Raw genomic sequence first — 17,844 nt, forward strand, 5'->3', positions numbered from 1 at the left:
AACCCCAGGGTAACTCCAGAAAGTCTTCCCTCATTCCTTACATATGGCCTTTTTCGTTCAGCAAACCTTTTCCTGCGTACAGCTTGAGTAACTGCTGGTAAGGACCTTGGAAGACAGAACGTAAGGTTGTACCATAAAGACACATGTTCCAGAGAAGAAAAACCAGAAAAAGTTAGGGGAGGGACAGCAATGAAGTGCTGCTAGGATGACTGCATGTTTGTGCACATTACATCTGTGTAATTCCACAGATTTCAAAATCTTTTTTTCTTATCTGAATATGTTATATTACTATTATTAAGCATTGCGGTATGATTCTCATTTTACATGTAACAATACTTTGTAAAAAAGTTACCTATTCACATAGTCACCTCCAGTTTTCCTACAGTAAATGTTTGTCTTGTACTCTCTCCCTCCCCAGTTTTTTTAAACAAGCTTTCAGCTTCAGGCAGAGTTCAGACACCAAATGAAACTAGGAATTTTTCTACTCCTGGCCTGAGTCTCTTCGTGGGATCCTGGTTTTCCTCACTACTGCTAATCATGGACAAACCCACTTACATGAGATGATCAGCTCCCTGCTGCTGTAAGTGGGATAACACAACTACACTCATCTTCACCAGCAGACATTGTCCAACTATAAAAGTACTGCAATACAAACTGATACAAGAGACATATCAGCTTATGTTTCTGTTTGTGGCACAACGTTTGCTCTCCTAGGTTTTTCTTTAAAACAATGTACTGAAATTTGTAACGTACACCCCCCACAGCTGCTGTTCTCCTTTTTTTTTAGGCATAGCTAATATGCAGCCCTTGTTACTTCACTTTTCTTTTCTCACTCAGATGCTGTAACTTGGAGAACTCAGTCCTGAAAATTGCTGGCTTTGTATGTATAGTCTGAGTTGAAAGAAAACCATGGAGTACATTAGGCTTCAGCTTTTAATTATCAGCTCATAATGAAGGGTTCTCTTTGCAGGGAAAATAATAATTTCCTGAAGGCTGAACCTCTGCAGGGTTTCCAGGGCTTGGAAGAAAATATTGATAGTTCAACAATGAGTTTCTTTGCATTCATGGTGCAGAATGGAAAATTCCAGCTTTGCCATAACCCCCTGATCCCAGAAAAGCAAGTAGTTATACTGCAGCAAGCAGGGAGGGTGTTCTGGGAGAGCAGTCCACCCAGCCTGTGAGCAGGCACACTCCTTCTCATGTATATAAAGTGCATTAAAAAGACAAATGGATGATTCAGGTGGTAAAACTCAGAAACTGCAAAGAAAAATATGGATAGAAGTGCACTCTACATGATAGGTCACAGTTTAGCAATTTTTTGGACAAATTGTTTTTTTTCTTTAGAAAGCCCTTTCTCTTCCTTGACCCTCTATTTTGTCAAGTGCTAACCCCCATTAAACTATTCAAGCAAGAAAACCAGCAAGTCAAAAACATAAAAGCCAAATTAAACTGAGGAACTAATGCCCAGATTTTGTACTTGAAAAGTGCTCAAGTGCCAAAAACACCACCTTTGAGAGACTTTCTAATTGCTCCCAATTTTCCAAGCAAGATGTGCAGACATTGCCAGGGTATGCAGGCATTTACACACTTGAGAAACATAAGCTGTAGGCTTTTAATTTCCTAAAAATAAACAATATAACTTAAGAGAAAGCTGCCCCAAAGTGTAAATGTCGTGAAACACCAAACGTGGTATAGGAATTGTACAAAGGTGACTGCAATTGCTACGCCAGCCTGAAGTGAGTTAACAACTTGTTCCTTAAGAGACTCATTTCATTGCATTTTTACATCTAAACCGATCTTTCCTTCAGCTGAATTTAAGTCCTTGTCTTTAGTTCATGCCCAAATTACTACCTACTGGGAGAAAAGGCCCCCACGGTCTCTGAGACTCAGTAGCTGCTGTCAGAGCAGGATCTCCTAGGACTTAAGGAGGCCTACACAGCCTTGCAGCGAAAGGAAGAGAGGCAAAGTGCAGATGAACCAAGCCCTGCAACTGCTGTGCTGTACTTGGGCAAGGGAAGAGATGGCAGATTTTAGCAGCGGGAGCAGGAGTCAACTTTGCCCTTCAGCCAGCCACCTCTCAGACACAGCAACTGCAGCCAGCTCTGTGTGAGGAGTTACCAGCACCTCTTACTGGTTACCAAGTTTACCCTTCTACTAGTTACCTTGCATAGAATGTGCTGATTTATCAGCATGTTTCCTTGCTGCGTCCTCTGGTATATTCAGCATGGAATTAAAAGTGAACCTTAGGCAATAAAGATGAACTACTGTTGTGGTTTAAGCCCAGGCAGCAACTAGGCACCACGCATCTGCTCACTCACTTCCCCCCTCCAAGTGGGATGGGGAGGAGAATAGTAAAAAAAGTAAAACTTGTGGGTTGAGATAAGAACAATTTAAATTCAAGCTCTGCCCCCGCCCCCCCAGTGCTGTGACAGCCTAGAACCACAGATTTCATGTGATAGCTCATATTTTTGTATTGCTGTATTGAAAGCATTGGGGTGGTATCTCCTTTAAGACTGATCTTTCAGATGGGGTTTCTGCTGCTCCTTTAATGACTGTCTTCCTCAGTCTTTTCTCCCCTGTGTTGATCATTGCTCCACTATTGGACAGCTCCTTGCTTGGACAAAGTCATTCCTACACAAACCTTTTCAGATTCTCATCTCAAGATCAGTCTCCTCACAAGTCTTTCGTGACTGCCATTAAAAGGTTTGTTGTCCCCATGCCCAGACAGCTTTTCTTCTCCAATTTTCACTCCAATATTTATTTTCAGAAGTCTCAGATTTCTCCCCTGCTCTACTATTTTCTGATTTCTAGCACCATGTCTGTGCATTCTCATTCTCTGTGTCATTTTCCATTAAATTCTAGAATACTTACTGTTGGCACTCTAAAACCAATACATTTCTGCTAAGCCTGACAAATATTTATCCATCAAACGGAAAATATTTTTAGAATTAAAAGAGAAAACCTTGTATTACTGAGAAATCTATTTTTGGTTTCTGAGCGTGATCTTAGGTTCACTGTTAACAGCAGAACTGTACCTATTTGACATTGTATCAGATATGGTGTACAGACTTTTTGCTTGTTTATTTGAAACATGATTTTTAGAACCAGAATATTCCCACATACTTTGTCCACCACCTGCTGCTGGAAAGTGAGTAAAGAGTGTGTGCTTTGCCCAGATTATACGCTAGAACATACACACAGACAATTCCTGCAAAGAAAAAGGCTGTCCTTTACAATATTCTTTATTTGTATCAATTTATGGGAACATCCTACTGAGTTATTCCCTTGGGAGAGAATTTTGCAGTCAGGGCACAGGGTTTAATTAGCCGCTATCAAGTTATTAAATCAGTTCATAAGGAGTGAAACTGCCTATCCTGCACTTTACCTCTGCGGTCAGCTATTTTCCAAATTCCTTGTCCAAAGTAAACACCTTCTATATCCATTTATTCTTTACCAAATGTGCTTTGCTACTTGCAACAACAAATAGATTTTCATCCTGCGTGTTATTATTTCCCAAATTGGAAGTACGTAAGAATAACTTTCTCATTTTGGAGCTGTTCTATCTGAATGGCTCATGTTTTTACCAAAATTTCCTATTGTCTTTGTTCCTTCTTTTCATTTAATTGGAATTGCAAACTAAACCACATTGCTTAGCTGAAGAAACCTGGGCTTCCCTCAGGAAGCCACTGACTGCAGGAGAATAGCAAGACCTAAAGCAGAGACACTGCAGCCTCCCGGGAAGGAGCCACTGCTTCTTGATGCCCATGGCCCAACGGACTGCCGCAAGCACAGCATGAGACCAGCGTACCACAAAGGCAACCCACAGTCCATGGGTACTGGAAGCCCTTGTAGACGCCTGGAGACAGGAGTGCTAGCGTCCATGGGGGGCTGGGGAGAGCCCAGAAGAATTAAGAAAGATAAAAATCCTCTAGTCCAAAGGTCTGAAGCCTGAGATAGGTTTGCGGAACAATCAATTGACACACTGTGTGCTGAGAATACACAATTTGCCCTGCACATGCTTTGAAGTACTGCATCAAATCACCTGTTATAAAGGAATTAAGCTGTTCCTGGAGGTTTCAAAGGCTAATACATGCCTTGCCACAGCCCACAGCTCTGTGGCCCTCCAAGTGACAGGTGCATTCTGCATCTTAATAGCAGGATTTAGAGCCAATTCCCAGGTTACTCATTTCTGTCCTAAATCCAATATTGCAAGCTGCAGCTTATTTAATGCGAGGCAGCACTGTCATTCCTCCACAAAGAGCCTTGTCACCTTTCCATTCCTTGCACAGAGTGTCCCATTTTTAGTCTGCTTCTTTCCATGTGAAACGTATCATCTGTAAGATCAGCAGTTCAGCTGTACTATTGTTCCACTCATTATTGAAAATTTTGTAGCAGAGGGACTACAACAAGAAGAAAATCCACATTTTACAGGAAAGGTCAGCATGTACTTACATAATTTGATGCAAGATCTGGATGCAGATAATCAATTCCTGCAATAAGATAATGACAAAACAGAAAGCAAAGGTTAAGAGTTTCAAAAAAGATTTTCTAATAATCACAGAACAAAACAAGATTCCTTTGCAAACATAAGAAAATGATCATGGCAAATAATGCAACTGACTGAAGTGAGATTCCAGTTTTTAAATGTGGACTTTTAAACTGGTGTACCATTACTGATGCAGTCCCAGCTAGGAGTTTTCAATCATTTATGTCAAAAACCAGGTGCCAATTGAAAAGGTGAGCTCAGCGACAAAATTTATTGACCTGTTTTGTAGACTAGATCATATTTACTTATTAAGATTAGTTTAAATCACAATTTATCTTTATACAAGTTCTATCATCTCAAAGCATACCAAAACTAACAAGATCAGTAAGCCCTGGATACAGGATATAAAAATGAGTATTTTTAACCATGGAAAATCGTAAACTAAGTAGACAGAAAATTACCTAAACTAGACTTGGGGAGATCACCAAGGCAAACATTTTGGATTTTGTGTATGAAAGAGAACTTTTAATATTGGATTAGTCCATTTTAGGAAATATCTGAGCATAGGCTCTGCACCTTGGTCGTGTGCTAAAGACTGTAACAGGGCAGTGGTATGAAATATACTCGTTCTAATGCATGGTATCTTTCTACATATGGCAAATATACAAATCCCAGTGGATGGTGTAACAGAAGCAGCACATCTACACTCAGATGGGATAACCTGTCCTATTACATATCCAGTTAAAACATACAAAGAAATGGCCACCACTCTCATGTTACATTTTGATCATTACTCTGCCCCATGTCTCCAACTACCTCACTATTATATGTTCAATTTTAACTGCAGCGAGAATGTTGTATTATCATAGTTATTCTGATGAAGTGATTACCTCCTATTATGTAGGGTACTTAGCACTACATTTGCATGAAGAGACCCTTGTATCTGCAGAGAGCCTTACTGATCCAAGTGGTAGGTGGACAACAAAAGTCTCAATGAAGAATCATGTTATTCAGGTGCTCTCATCCAGAGTTACTCTAAGTGAATATAAGGCAAGTTACTCCCTTCTCTAAAAGCTGTATCTGATGGGCCAACAGCTTTATTTGACCTGAAGCTCAAATCGTTTGTCATCACGCCCATCACAGCCATGCCTAGCTATTCTGAAAGCTAGTCCTGCCTCTGTGGGATCAGTGAAATTGTGATTTCTCATGACATCACATGAGAGAACATCTTTCACATGAGACTGATCTCTCATCAACATACAGGTGTCTAAGTCTACCTTCCTACTTCCACAGAAACCTTGTCTTAGAAGTAAGCAGATGAGGAACAGAAGTAAGTGAGGGCAGATCTCAGTTGATCCTAGAAAACATACGGGGATCCAGACATTTTATTTATTTATTTTTAATATTATTCAGTCACCATAAAAGGAAAACATTCAAAATTTAGCCCAAGAAAAGTGTTGAGAGACTGCACAGAACTCCTGTACTTCAGCAAGGAACCCATGAGTAGAACAGCTGTGACTGCAACTGTACCTTTTATCTTCATCTTCCCTGAACTTAGCCTCAAATTAGTAATACATTTAATATGCAGGCCTTTATTGACATTCAGCATGAAAGTGTTTAATTATTTCAGCTGTCAAGTATGATTTTGAGAATAATGTAACCCAGAGAGTGTTTTCTTAAGTACTTTTTGCACAGCAATTACTTCCCCCAGTCAGTGCCTACAGAAGTCAAAGGGAGTCTCTCCTTTAGCTTAATGGCCATTATAGCCCTGGAAGATATCTGAGTGATAATTGCAAACTACTTTTAATGCTTGGATATCCATGCTTCAGTATCCTTAGTGAAGTCTTTATAACATGTTTTCCCTGAAGATCTCAAAGTCTTTAAGGAGGCTGGTAGTCTCACCACGACAAGCAATCCATTATTACTTTTCAATCTTTTTTTGACTTTGATTACATGGAAAAAGCTACTTAAAAATACTAAATTAGCACTCAGTCTTCACTTACCATCATCCATAATTCCTATGGTTACTCCCTTCCCTGTGTATCCCAGCTGCCATGCTTCAGCTACATTAAGGTCAAGTCCAGGAGTCCCATCTGCTTGACCAGTGTTAATCTAATACATCAGTGAAAAAGAAGAATAGCTTTTTTTACTTGATTGACACATTTCCACAGCTACTGAATTTTGCTTTACGTTTTTGCATGTATCTTTGGTATGGAAAATATATCCCATTTGCTTTGGAGTGCACATCTGTACATAATCATATCTAGGGCAATAATGCAGCAGTAAAAAAAAAAAGAAAAAAACAAAACACTAAACAAAAAATGAACCCTGGGTAAATTCACTTCTTCGTGATTTATAAGATTAGGTTAAACACTGCATCTTTTGGACCCAAAAAATGGCTTTTCTACTTAAGCATGTCAGGGCACTGGGTCAATCCAGTAAAAAGTTACACCAATGGATTTTACAGAGGACTTTTTTGTGAGCAGGAAATGCTTTTTTCTTGAAAGCAGCGATCTACTGAAACTCATGACCACTGGGTTTAGTACCAGAAACAATTTCTTTGATAACTGAGTTAGCCCTTCTTTAAGCAGGAAAGTTCACTAGATGAACTTCAAGGGTCCTTTCCAACCTTGTGTGTGCGTGTGATTCTATGGTTCTGCAGTACAGGCAATCCCCTGTATCTTCAGGCATTACTTATGTTCACTAACCTCATTTGCAAATTTTTCAAGTTCCATAGGAAAAATAATATGGCTTTTGCTGTTCCAGATGCAAACATTTTCAATTTTGTGTCAGACACATCTCATTTTAAAACACATTTTAGTGTACTTTAGAATCTGAAAAATCTATAGCTTCATAAAAATTTTGTTATTTTTATCACTGCTACATTTTAATTGAAGTACCAGAAAGAAGTGAATTAATCCACACTGTAGTTTATCATCGCATCAAGGATGAAGTCCTATCCTTGCTAATGTGCCCTCATTCATCTGAAAACTCTTGTCTTCAGAAAAAAACCCAGCCATATTGGATGGATTTATAAAACATAAGAAATGGATTAAAAGGAAAGAGAATAAGAAACACTATTCTTAAGCAAAAAGACCCTTCTTAAGTTAACAAGGCAGTACTGCAGTTACTAAGTATTTCATCATAAATAGGTTGCAACATTAAAACTGACCAAAATTACTTTATCAACCTTTTAAATAGAAAAATACCATTTTGGCTACTTCAATGTAAAAATTTAGTTTTTCTTTTATGACTGAAGACTTCACCCTATAAAATATGACACATTAAAAATGAAATGATTTAGCAAAATATTAATTTCTTTTGACATTAGCTTAAGCCAAAATTAATCAGTTTTCAGCTGTTCTGCTTTTGACAGAAGAAAATCAATTAATATTCAAAACCTCAACTTTTCCTAGCCAATACACTAGAACTTTTTGTTATAATTCTATAACAATATTTTACCTGGCAACAGCTCAAAGACATGATTCATATGCAGTTTTAGGGGTCACATCAGCACACCAGGAATGCCCACAGGATACCAATACAGTTCTCTTTCAAGCCTTCTAAGGATCTTTCCGTTGACTGAAATGAAATTTAGCTCTTGAAATGTGCTGGGTCTTCCCAGCATAAAAGAAGTACAGTTAAAAACAACAGGACCGAGCCTTGGATCCATTCCCAAGTTCTTGTGACATATTTGGAAAGAACTCTTGCAAAACATTGCAACAGCACAGAATAGCTTGAATGTCAGTTATTTATTTATGATTACTGTGATTTTCTTTCAAAACTTACCAGGTACCATTGCTTTGTAAATAAAGGATCATTCATGTTGATGTCAATGTCATTGATTTCTCTATATCCTCGCTTCCTTCTGCTGAAGCCTTCCTGTTGCACAGCTTTCCTTACCTGGAAGGGTTAATTTTTACATCTTTAGCTCAACATTGTTAATCACATACACAAAGATTTTTTTAGCTTTGTTTTCGTGAGAGGTAAGGATTATGAAATCACTCTACTTGTGTTTGTGTCATTCATTTGCAACTTCTAAATCGGTGACTGATTTCAACCAAAATTTGCAAAGAGGTAGAGAGCTCCAGGACTAATACAATGGCTACATGGGGGAGAGACACCCAGAAGCGTCCTATCTGGAGGAAAGCTACATCTTGAACATGTTTTAGACACCCAACAATCTGCATAAGAAAGAGCCCCTATTCCAGCATCATTATTATCATGGTTCTTGCCATACTTCTTCTTTGCCACCAAAATCAAAACATTGTTCTTATTGGAAGCTAAAAGTATTTGATTCCCAGTATGTCACTGTTCCAAGCTGCAGACATTTGATAAAATGAGGATGCAGGTCTCAACCACGCTTTTACTTTTTCAGATTTTTCTCCAGGGCATTTTCAGAGTATTAGATAGCCTTTCCTGCCAAAAATATTTGTTGGGAGAAAAAAATCTGGTGTTGTGTGCTTTCATCATGCTCCTGAGGGTCTTGAAAACACGTCTTGTAAAGCGATCTACTTTCAGGGATTATCACTGCAATAAAAAAGTGGTAAATAAATACACTGGCAAGAAAAACTAAATGGCAAAGAAGCCAGTAAACTGACCACACTGGCTAAAGTGTAAGATATGAAAATACTGGTTATGAAACACAAGTAGCCATACTTTTTAAGATCCTTTTCTTTATAAACAGCAAATCCACAAAAGCATTTAAGTAAGCACTGTAGAAAATAAGTTAGACACACAAATATCTTTGGAGGCAGGAATTACAAATGTCAGACCATAATCATCTTATTTGTACCCATGTAAAAGAGCACTCCTAAAGGAGACCACTGAATGGTTGTAACTGGAGCCATAATATGTGCTAACATACTCCCAGACCTTGCAGAAGTGCTGTCAAGTTTGACATACTCTTTTTGTACTCTTTAGCCTAACACCTGGAACCAAGATAGCATGAAGAGTTCCAGCATTTAATTAAAAAAATATATACAGGAATTACACCACTGTGTTGCAGTAACTCATATAATGTCAGTCAAAATCAACAGAGGAGAAATTCATCCAAAGGCTAAATCAGATCTTAGGTTAGTTGAGTCATTCTTGGAGGTGTCCTTCTGTCTCCATTAATTAAAGCAGGAGCCTCAAAAGACAGTGCTCAGTGAGGTGCCTAAGGCTGAGATGAAACTGGGATCTAACTGATGGAGGCTAAAAGCTATTTTCCTCGTAGCTATATTGCTTCATTATAACCCTGAAAACCTAATACCAATTCATAGTGAGCAGGATGGGGCAATGTGCCCTGAAAAGGCAGCATCAAATGTTTCTAAAAATTTACTTGTATGAATTCTAACTCCTTAACTAAAGGTACTAAATGATAAAATATTGAATTGGTAGGTGCTTTCATTTATATGTGTGTCTCCATTACTTGTGCAGGTTCATTAAAAGCAGAGCAGATTGAAAATAAAGAAAAAACCTAATACCAAATAAGCTGGAAAGAGGACAGTGATTAAGTAGGACCCATACTAGGTATACTTAGTGGCCTGAGGTACCTGTACAGAGTAAAGAAAGGTATAAGCACACTGTTTGATAGCTCTAAGATAAGGCTCAGTGATGCCATGGAGACAACAGAGCAATCACCTGTCATTATATCTTCCTCTGTTACCACCCCTGCCTCTCTGCTTGTGACTGCAAACCCCAAGCTGTCACCACAGAAAATAATTATGAACAGAAGCCAAGCCTCACTTAGAGGGATGCCAGAGAAAAAGATTTCATGTATTTGTGCTCCCACGCAAGCTTGCAGGCTCTGCAGGACCTGCTGCATTAAGGCACTGAATTAGGATTTAGTACAAAAGGATTTCTACTAATTAAAAAGCAATGCTGAGGAGCCCTGGCTTTTCTTTAAGACAACCTGGAGGAAGTGGGGGAGCAATTTGCAGAAATAGCACAGGCTGGTTTCCCTCTTCAGGATCATCTCATTTGTCTGATTTGTTCCATCTTCACAATAAAATATAATTTATTTTTTCTATTATATTGCATTGTATTATAATTTCCTGAGACAAGGAAATATACCCCTCAAGGAGGTATAACCTTCTCTGAACTAAAACCACTCTGTAGGCTGTTTTCTGGGTATTTCACATGGACAAAAGGCATACAGGTTGTTAAACATCCACTGATGTAACAGTGTCAGAAATTCCAAGGCCTCTTTTTCACTACAGAAACAAGGTGGGGTTTCCTCACATTCGCAAATGATGGTAACTCATACAATTGCATACAGAAAAGATTAGGCATTTCTGTCATGAAATGAGGTGAAAGGCTTGGGTAAGGCCTTGGTAGCTCCTCACTTACATAAGCTACAAATCACCTCATTCAGTTGCCTTGTATATGGATCTTAGCCAGCGCGAGGTAAGAACTTGCCTTTCTCCTGAAGAAAATGTGTCTAGAAAGCAATGATCCCAAGATCAGATAACATCCATATATTCCAGAAAAAAATCCCCAATAGAACAAACTTGGAAAGGGATGATGCAAATCCAATTATTTGAGTGGAGAACTGCCCATTTAGTACTGCAGACAGCTGATTTGGGAGAATCCTAGTCTTCTGGCCAACTGGGTATCTACATTAGAAAAATGGTGTTTTTCCAGAGCTGGGAACTTGTGCTTTCATATCTAGTCTAGATCAGGAGAGGGACCGCATATGATTCTGCTTCTGTCTTATGGTTTTCTTCTTAAAGAAGAGCAGGCCTTCCTGTGACATCAGTAACACAAATGCAGGAAGAATTGTGTCACATTGTTTCAAAAACACATACACAAGATAACATCTCTGCATGTGCAACACTAGAAAATCATTGGAAAATATTCTGATCTTGTAACAACAATAATCCCATGTACTTGTGTCAAGTTCAGACCTGGAATCCAGCCCTCAATCCAATGCACAATGCAACCTCATGCCATCTTTTAAATACTTGTTTCTCTAACCGAAGCAGGAAAAACAGCATTCATAAGACTCGGGCTTCTGATAATAGCATCTCTAAGGGATTCAAGCCTGTGAAGCATCATACTTATTAGAACATAGTGAAGGAACAAGATTTTCTTACTAAAATAGCATGAAGTTTACTGTCTCAAAATTAGGCTTATTTATCAGCAGTAACAGCCTTTTGTTTATTTCATTCTTAATTCACTTATTCCTTTTTTGTTAGGATACAGGATTAAGTAAAGAACAAAATCTGAGCACCTACTTTATTAGCATGCAACTAAACTATGTAAAAGGTACTAGCAGTGTTGTAATCAGCATGAAGGTCATGCATCAAAGAAGTTAGCCCATGGATGATAAGATCTTTACAAGGAATAAAGGTTCAAGTATTGATTTTTAATGTACTTATGCATGGTGCATAAAGTCACTTGGATGATAATAAACCAGCAGGATACTGATACAGAACAAATTAACAAAATAATCAATTGACTGCAGTACTGCTCCAGGAGGGCCAAAAATGGCAGCACTCTAACTGTGCTCTATGTTCCTGTGAATGCCAAGATAATCAGCTCCTCGTTTTGACAGAACAAGGTTAATTGTACTGGTGAGCTCCTGCAGTTAAATGACTCTGTTATATTGAGCATAAATGACAGATTTACTAAATTATACCAGCGGGTGCACAAAAGGGGAACAGTACACACAACCCCAATCTCAAGAATCAAGAACTTCAGAACAGGATAATTCAGGCCAAATTCCAGAGGAAAAAAGGCATTCCCTCTGATAAAATCTAGTAGGCATGACTTTTTTAAAAAAAAACCAACATAGCAGTGAGATGATCAATCAAAGGAAGTAGTGGTTCTTTTTTCTCTAAAGCCTCAGGGTCAACACAGGTCTGTTCCTGAAGATAAAGTAAGAAGTTATAAACTGATAGCCTGTATTTTTGAAGAAGTCAGGCTGGTGGTTGGACTTAGGCCCTATGAATTGTACTGAAGATCAGTCTCCCATAAAGGTGGTTTGGAACAGTGTCCAGACGCACAAAGGCATTGTCAAATAAACCACCTTCAGCTAGTGGAAAGCTGTCCTAACTGTTGCTGTCATTAATTTCTGATATCCAAAGAAACATAGTGGCACCAAAAGATGGAGGCAGAAAAGTTCAAGTGCAACAGAGCGATCTGCACACCTAACTCTCTTTAAAAAGTAATGAGAATGGGATATCATGCACCTATAGCAGCTTTTTGGGGTCTTATCCATCTGCTTCTAAACCCTGTACAGAGTTAATGAGTGTGTCTTTTTCACCTCTGATTTCACTCTAAGTAAACACAAAGACATTTAATTTTACTATCACTCCATCCATGTAACATAAGAGAGATATATCTATCAGGGAAACACTGATCCCATTCACAGAGTACACACTCATCACCTGTATTGTCCCACAGCTGCTTGCTGGTAAGCTCTGAAGATGTCAGAGAGGAGCACTCATGTCACATTCTTCCATATTTCTGTTAAAGGCCCAAAGTAACCAAGTTTTGTGTGACTCTCCACTACAAAATAAAATGAATAATGCTGACCCTCCTCACTAGCAAAAAGAAAGTACAGACCTACTCGAACCATAACTAAAGTCAGATGAACCAGAACTGAATCACTTTTAAATGGCAATGGGGACAGCTCATTTCTGCTATTGAACCAATAACCTAGGGTGGTGAGGCTGTGTCCTGGTTTTGGCTGGGATAATTTTCTTCATAGTAGCTAGTATGGGGCCGTGTTTTGGATTTGTGCTGGAAACACTTGATAATGCCGAGATGTTTTCGTCATTGCTGAGCAGTGCTTACACAAAGGCAAGGCCTTTTCTGCTTCTCACCCCACCCCACCAGTGAGGAGGCTGGGGGTGCACAGCCGGGACAGCTGATCCCAGCTGACCAAAGGGATGTTCAGACCATATGATGTCATGCTCAGCAATACGAACCTGGGGGAAGGAGGAGGAAGTGGGGGACATTCGGAGTTACAGCGTTTGTCTTCCCAAGTAACTGTTAAGCATGATGGAGGCCTGCTTTCCTGGAGATGGCTGAACACCTGCCTGCTGATGGGAAGTAGTGAATGAATTCCTTGTTTTGCTTTGCTTGCATGCGTGGCTTTTGCTTTACCTATTAAACTGTCTTTATCTCAACCCACAAGTTTTTTCACTTTTACCCTTCTGATCGTCTCCCCCATCCCACTGCGGGGGGAGCAAGCGAGTGGCTGTGTGGTGCTTAGCTGCTGGCTGGGGTTAAACCACGACATGCTGCTAGACTCCATCCAGCCACAGCAATGCAGAAAACTGATGCCTTTTGTCTTGACATAGCTGGATCCATGTGCTTGATTTCAAACTTTCTGAGCCTGTTTCAAGGCCCAGAAAGAATAAGCAGGGATGTCAGGGGGCTTGTGAGTGTCACTGACCATCCAATATTTATTAATCAAATGACAGCTGCTCCTCTCAAGCCAGCTAATAACTTTCAAAGGTTTGCATGGCTCCCTCCATACATAGCAACGAGTCCCTCTTCCTTACCATAGCTGTGTCTGGTGGATTATTCATAACAGCCTCCAAGTGCCTCTTCCACCTATATCCACTAATCTCTGGGGAGTTTTTTGCACAGGGACCCTTTCTCCAAGCTATCTTGCCACTCCTTGGTAGGTACAGTTAGAGTCACTACAGCAAAGACATAGCAGCTGTTAAAGCACAAGTCCTTTGAAACTTTAAAGTTTATCAACTCAATCTTCCCTGCCATTTCTAAGCAAAGGACAGAGGAAGAATTTTTTTTTTTCAATTTGAAAGATTCCATGAAAGTAAAAATGCATCTCTTTCCATCAAAATACTTTTATCACTCTTGTTTTATATACTTTTAAATGGCTATTTTCATAATGACAAGCATAGACAGCATGAAAATTGCTTTGATTTCTGGAAGTCACTTCCACTGTAAAATATGTCCATTTTTCATTGTTCTTAGCCACCCCTTTACCTTGCTGTTACTTTTTTGTTTTGTTACTAGTTGAAACAGCGTCATTGGATATCAAGGACCTGCCGCTTTTTTCACTTGTTACACTTCCTTAGATGTTCTGGACCAGTTCTAGTTTTCCACTTTCTCTAACCAACTCCATTTGCCTGCCCAAACACTTCTAAGTTTATATAGACCATCAGCAACTACTAAAGCTTCTGGACACTTATGCTGTCCCCAGCCACCCCTCTTGGGATGTCTTGTCAGTTTTACTTGACTCCAGCTTGTGCTCTTTGAACTTCCCCCCCCCCCGGCTTCAGTATTGCACAGTGTCACACTCCCAGTAGAACAAAACAGGGACAAAATACTACACCATTAAACTCTGACAAAAGACTGTTACTGATTGCCTTGCACAGAAAATCCCAGCATAGTTGGGGCTGCTCACTACCTTCTCTGCAAAAATCACTGAAAATCATAACACCAGAGGTATGGCCATTTAGGAAACTGCCCCAGAAATTCAGCATCAATCAGACAATAGTAAAATATGAAGGTGAACAGCCTGCACTTAAAGGTTCCAGCCAGGCAGTTAACCTTTCTTGATGGAAACACAATTTAAAGAACTCATGTTTCAACCAAGTTCATATTTAAAAAAAAAAAAAAAAAAAAAGCAAGAACTGACTTGCGTCTGCCTTATTTTGTGACCTTTTGTTTTCCTGATACTAGTTCAGTGCTTGGTAAATAAGGAGCTTTCAAAAATAAAAGAAGGGGAAAAGAAATCAATATTTTTGTCCATTTAGCAGGCCTCTCACAGTTCAGTGACATTCAGGAAGCAGTGAGTAAAGAGACAAGGAATCAATGTGTAAGAGGAGGCTGCAGATCATATTCAACCTGCTCAGCTAAGCAATCAATAGCGCTCCTCTAGCTTCCACTTTGAAATGCAAGTGAGTTGTTTAGGCTGCAATGTAAAATGAATGCTGAGTATGAATGGTCTGCAATGGAAAATGCCCATTTGGTAAAACAGAAATTTCCATAGGATCATGCCCTCTTTGATAAAGTTTTTTTGCTCTAGGATAGAATTTATTAAGGGGAAAGACTGAGACAGAGAAAAAGCCCTGGATCTCTTGATATGCAGTGCACTGCCTCAAGAACAAGCAAACTGCTTCACACCTCTGCTCCCTCCTCAGTTTGGCACGAGGGCCATATCAGGATCCACACTATCACAGGTGCTGGCTATTCTAGGAACTCCGTTCTTATTTCCAATTTTTTCACTGCTTAGACAAGCCAAAAAGAGAGCAGGAGCATTTCTGAAATCTTAAGAAGTTTCCGAAGGAATGAAAAACTGCTTCTTATTCTACATGGAGAAGCTGACATTACACTTTATGGACTATAATGACAGAAAAGTCAAAGTAATTTATATTTCAAACAATGTCTTATCTCAAGACAGTAGGTCAGTCACTTCAGTTACAAAATCAAACATCTCCATAAGAAAGAAATTCCCCAGAGATGGGCTGTAACTCATGCATTAGTCTCTCCAGTGGATCTGGAGAGACTGCAAAGCACGGGGAAACTTTATCAGCAGCTTGCGGGTAAATTTTGCACTTCACTGTCTCACCAGTTACATTGGGCCACAGAAATGATCAGACTCTCCCAATCAGTATAACCACCTCTCAGAGCAGGTGTAAACAACAGCATGCCTGGTGACAGAAAAGAAAATTGGGCCCCATGCATGTAGGGCATTATTGACTGCAGATCCTCCCTTCTTAGCTGCAAAATTAGTTGCTACAACTCACAGTTTTCCCTTCTCTTACATCCCCTTGCCAAGCACTGCAGGTATACCTTCCTTAAAACATCATGCTTGAAAAAAAATAACCCCACCATTTCATTCTTCCTCAACAGTAGAAGTCTTTTCATGGAGTGATTTTCATTCATTACAAAGGCCACCATCAACCTCTGAGGTGATACCCAAAGTGGGTCTACGTTATATTTGCAGCTTCTCTGTGGTATAAAAGGGTTTTAGTTTAAACAGGAATCCGGCCCAGTTCATCTTTAAGATTGCAAACCTTTCGGCATTGAGACTAGCTTTTAGATATTATCTATGCAGTACAAAGAAGAGAGGTGCTCACACGATGCTGAATCTTCTAATGTAATAATTCCCTCTTTGTCATCATTTGTTCATTTATAACTTTGGACCATTTCTTATATTCCTGGGCAGTCTTCCAGCAAAGGACTTTCCTCCTGCTTCACAATAGCTCACTGGTCCTACAAGGAGAGAGGTACTACAGAGTCCACCTTTATATAACCTCCTTTTTAAAGATTCCATCTGTATGGTTGCTGCTTCCGCACAAGCAATGAATATCTGATACATCCCAAGAGAAGGGAAGTGCTCATAGGCTAAAGATTCCTCTAAGTCTGTTGATTTTAAGTTAATTTATTTCATGCAGCAAGTCTCCAGATAAGTGTGGACTGCGAGAAAGTATCACTTGGAGAAAAACACGTTCAGTTTGGTTTGTATGGGAAGACTCAATTGACACCCTTGACCCACCCTGACGCAGAAGAGAATTCTTGTAAATGTGAATATTTGTGCTAATGTCCAAACACATTTCCAGTCATAAAGCATCATTTGTAGCAGCTTTACCTCTAATTTCATGCATTTTCTTTCTGAATATGCCAATTTGCTTTACAGGTATTACGTTCAAGTGTACTGCATATATGCAGACTGGAAGAGTCTTGCAATATGCCTGTGTAAGTATGCATCATCATTTAGGGAAACTGAATCAGCAGAGGATGAGATCTTAAAGTAACTCTGCAACACAAGCTGAAAATAAACCCTGAGTCTCCAAAATGATTCTGCACTTAAAAGCTGGCTTCTGACCTGTGCTATAACTTGTCACACTTCCACTTCATCCTCCACAGCCTTCTTCCCACTCAAATTTCATCTAATAGCTCATCATTTGCCTTGAGACATCTGCTTGGAAAAATACAATTCACATTTTCTCTCATGGAATTACTGGCACAGATTATCCCCTTCCCACGTTAACTGCGAATATGCCATAATGTCACACTCATTGAAGAACTGCATGTTGCCCCATCCTTTAGGTGATTTATTTTGCTTTCCATGTGTACTCCTTTTCTAAACAGCTTCTAAGTCTAAAAACCAAACATTTTTATACAGCTGCCCCCAAGCCCAGTGACAGTGTTCAGTCATGGTAACAGCAGTAGGAGCTGTTTGAGGTTCCTCTCTCATGCAGTGGGGCTTAGAGTAAAAGTTTACTTCAGCTTCCTCTGCTGTTTATGGCCCTTCCAAGCAGATGGAGCCCACTGGATCCAGTGGCAGTGAAAAATTTTCATACAAAAGCTTTGCCAGAATCTCTGAAGAGCAACTTCCCAGAATAAAAATGGTATCATGGCACTAGGAGGGAAGGAAGGCAGAGTAA

At 39.5% G+C, this 17,844-nt stretch overlaps 1 protein-coding gene across 1 annotated transcript in view; it reads right to left on the minus strand.

The window, feature by feature from the left end:
* PCSK2 (proprotein convertase subtilisin/kexin type 2) overlaps positions 1-17,844 on the minus strand; it is a 107,937-nt gene that overhangs the window by 47,918 nt on the left and 42,175 nt on the right. The window contains exons 3-5 of the mRNA XM_010575053.1: positions 8,276-8,389; positions 6,490-6,598; positions 4,453-4,490 (exon numbers count right to left, since the gene is read on the minus strand). Of these exons, the coding sequence (XP_010573355.1) occupies positions 4,453-4,490; positions 6,490-6,598; positions 8,276-8,389 (261 nt within the window). The remainder of the gene's footprint in view (positions 1-4,452; positions 4,491-6,489; positions 6,599-8,275; positions 8,390-17,844) is intronic.

This window comes from Haliaeetus leucocephalus, unplaced genomic scaffold (assembly GCF_000737465.1).
Source record: "Haliaeetus leucocephalus isolate CR32 unplaced genomic scaffold, Haliaeetus_leucocephalus-4.0 Scaffold450, whole genome shotgun sequence".
Taxonomy (NCBI): domain Eukaryota; kingdom Metazoa; phylum Chordata; class Aves; order Accipitriformes; family Accipitridae; genus Haliaeetus; species Haliaeetus leucocephalus.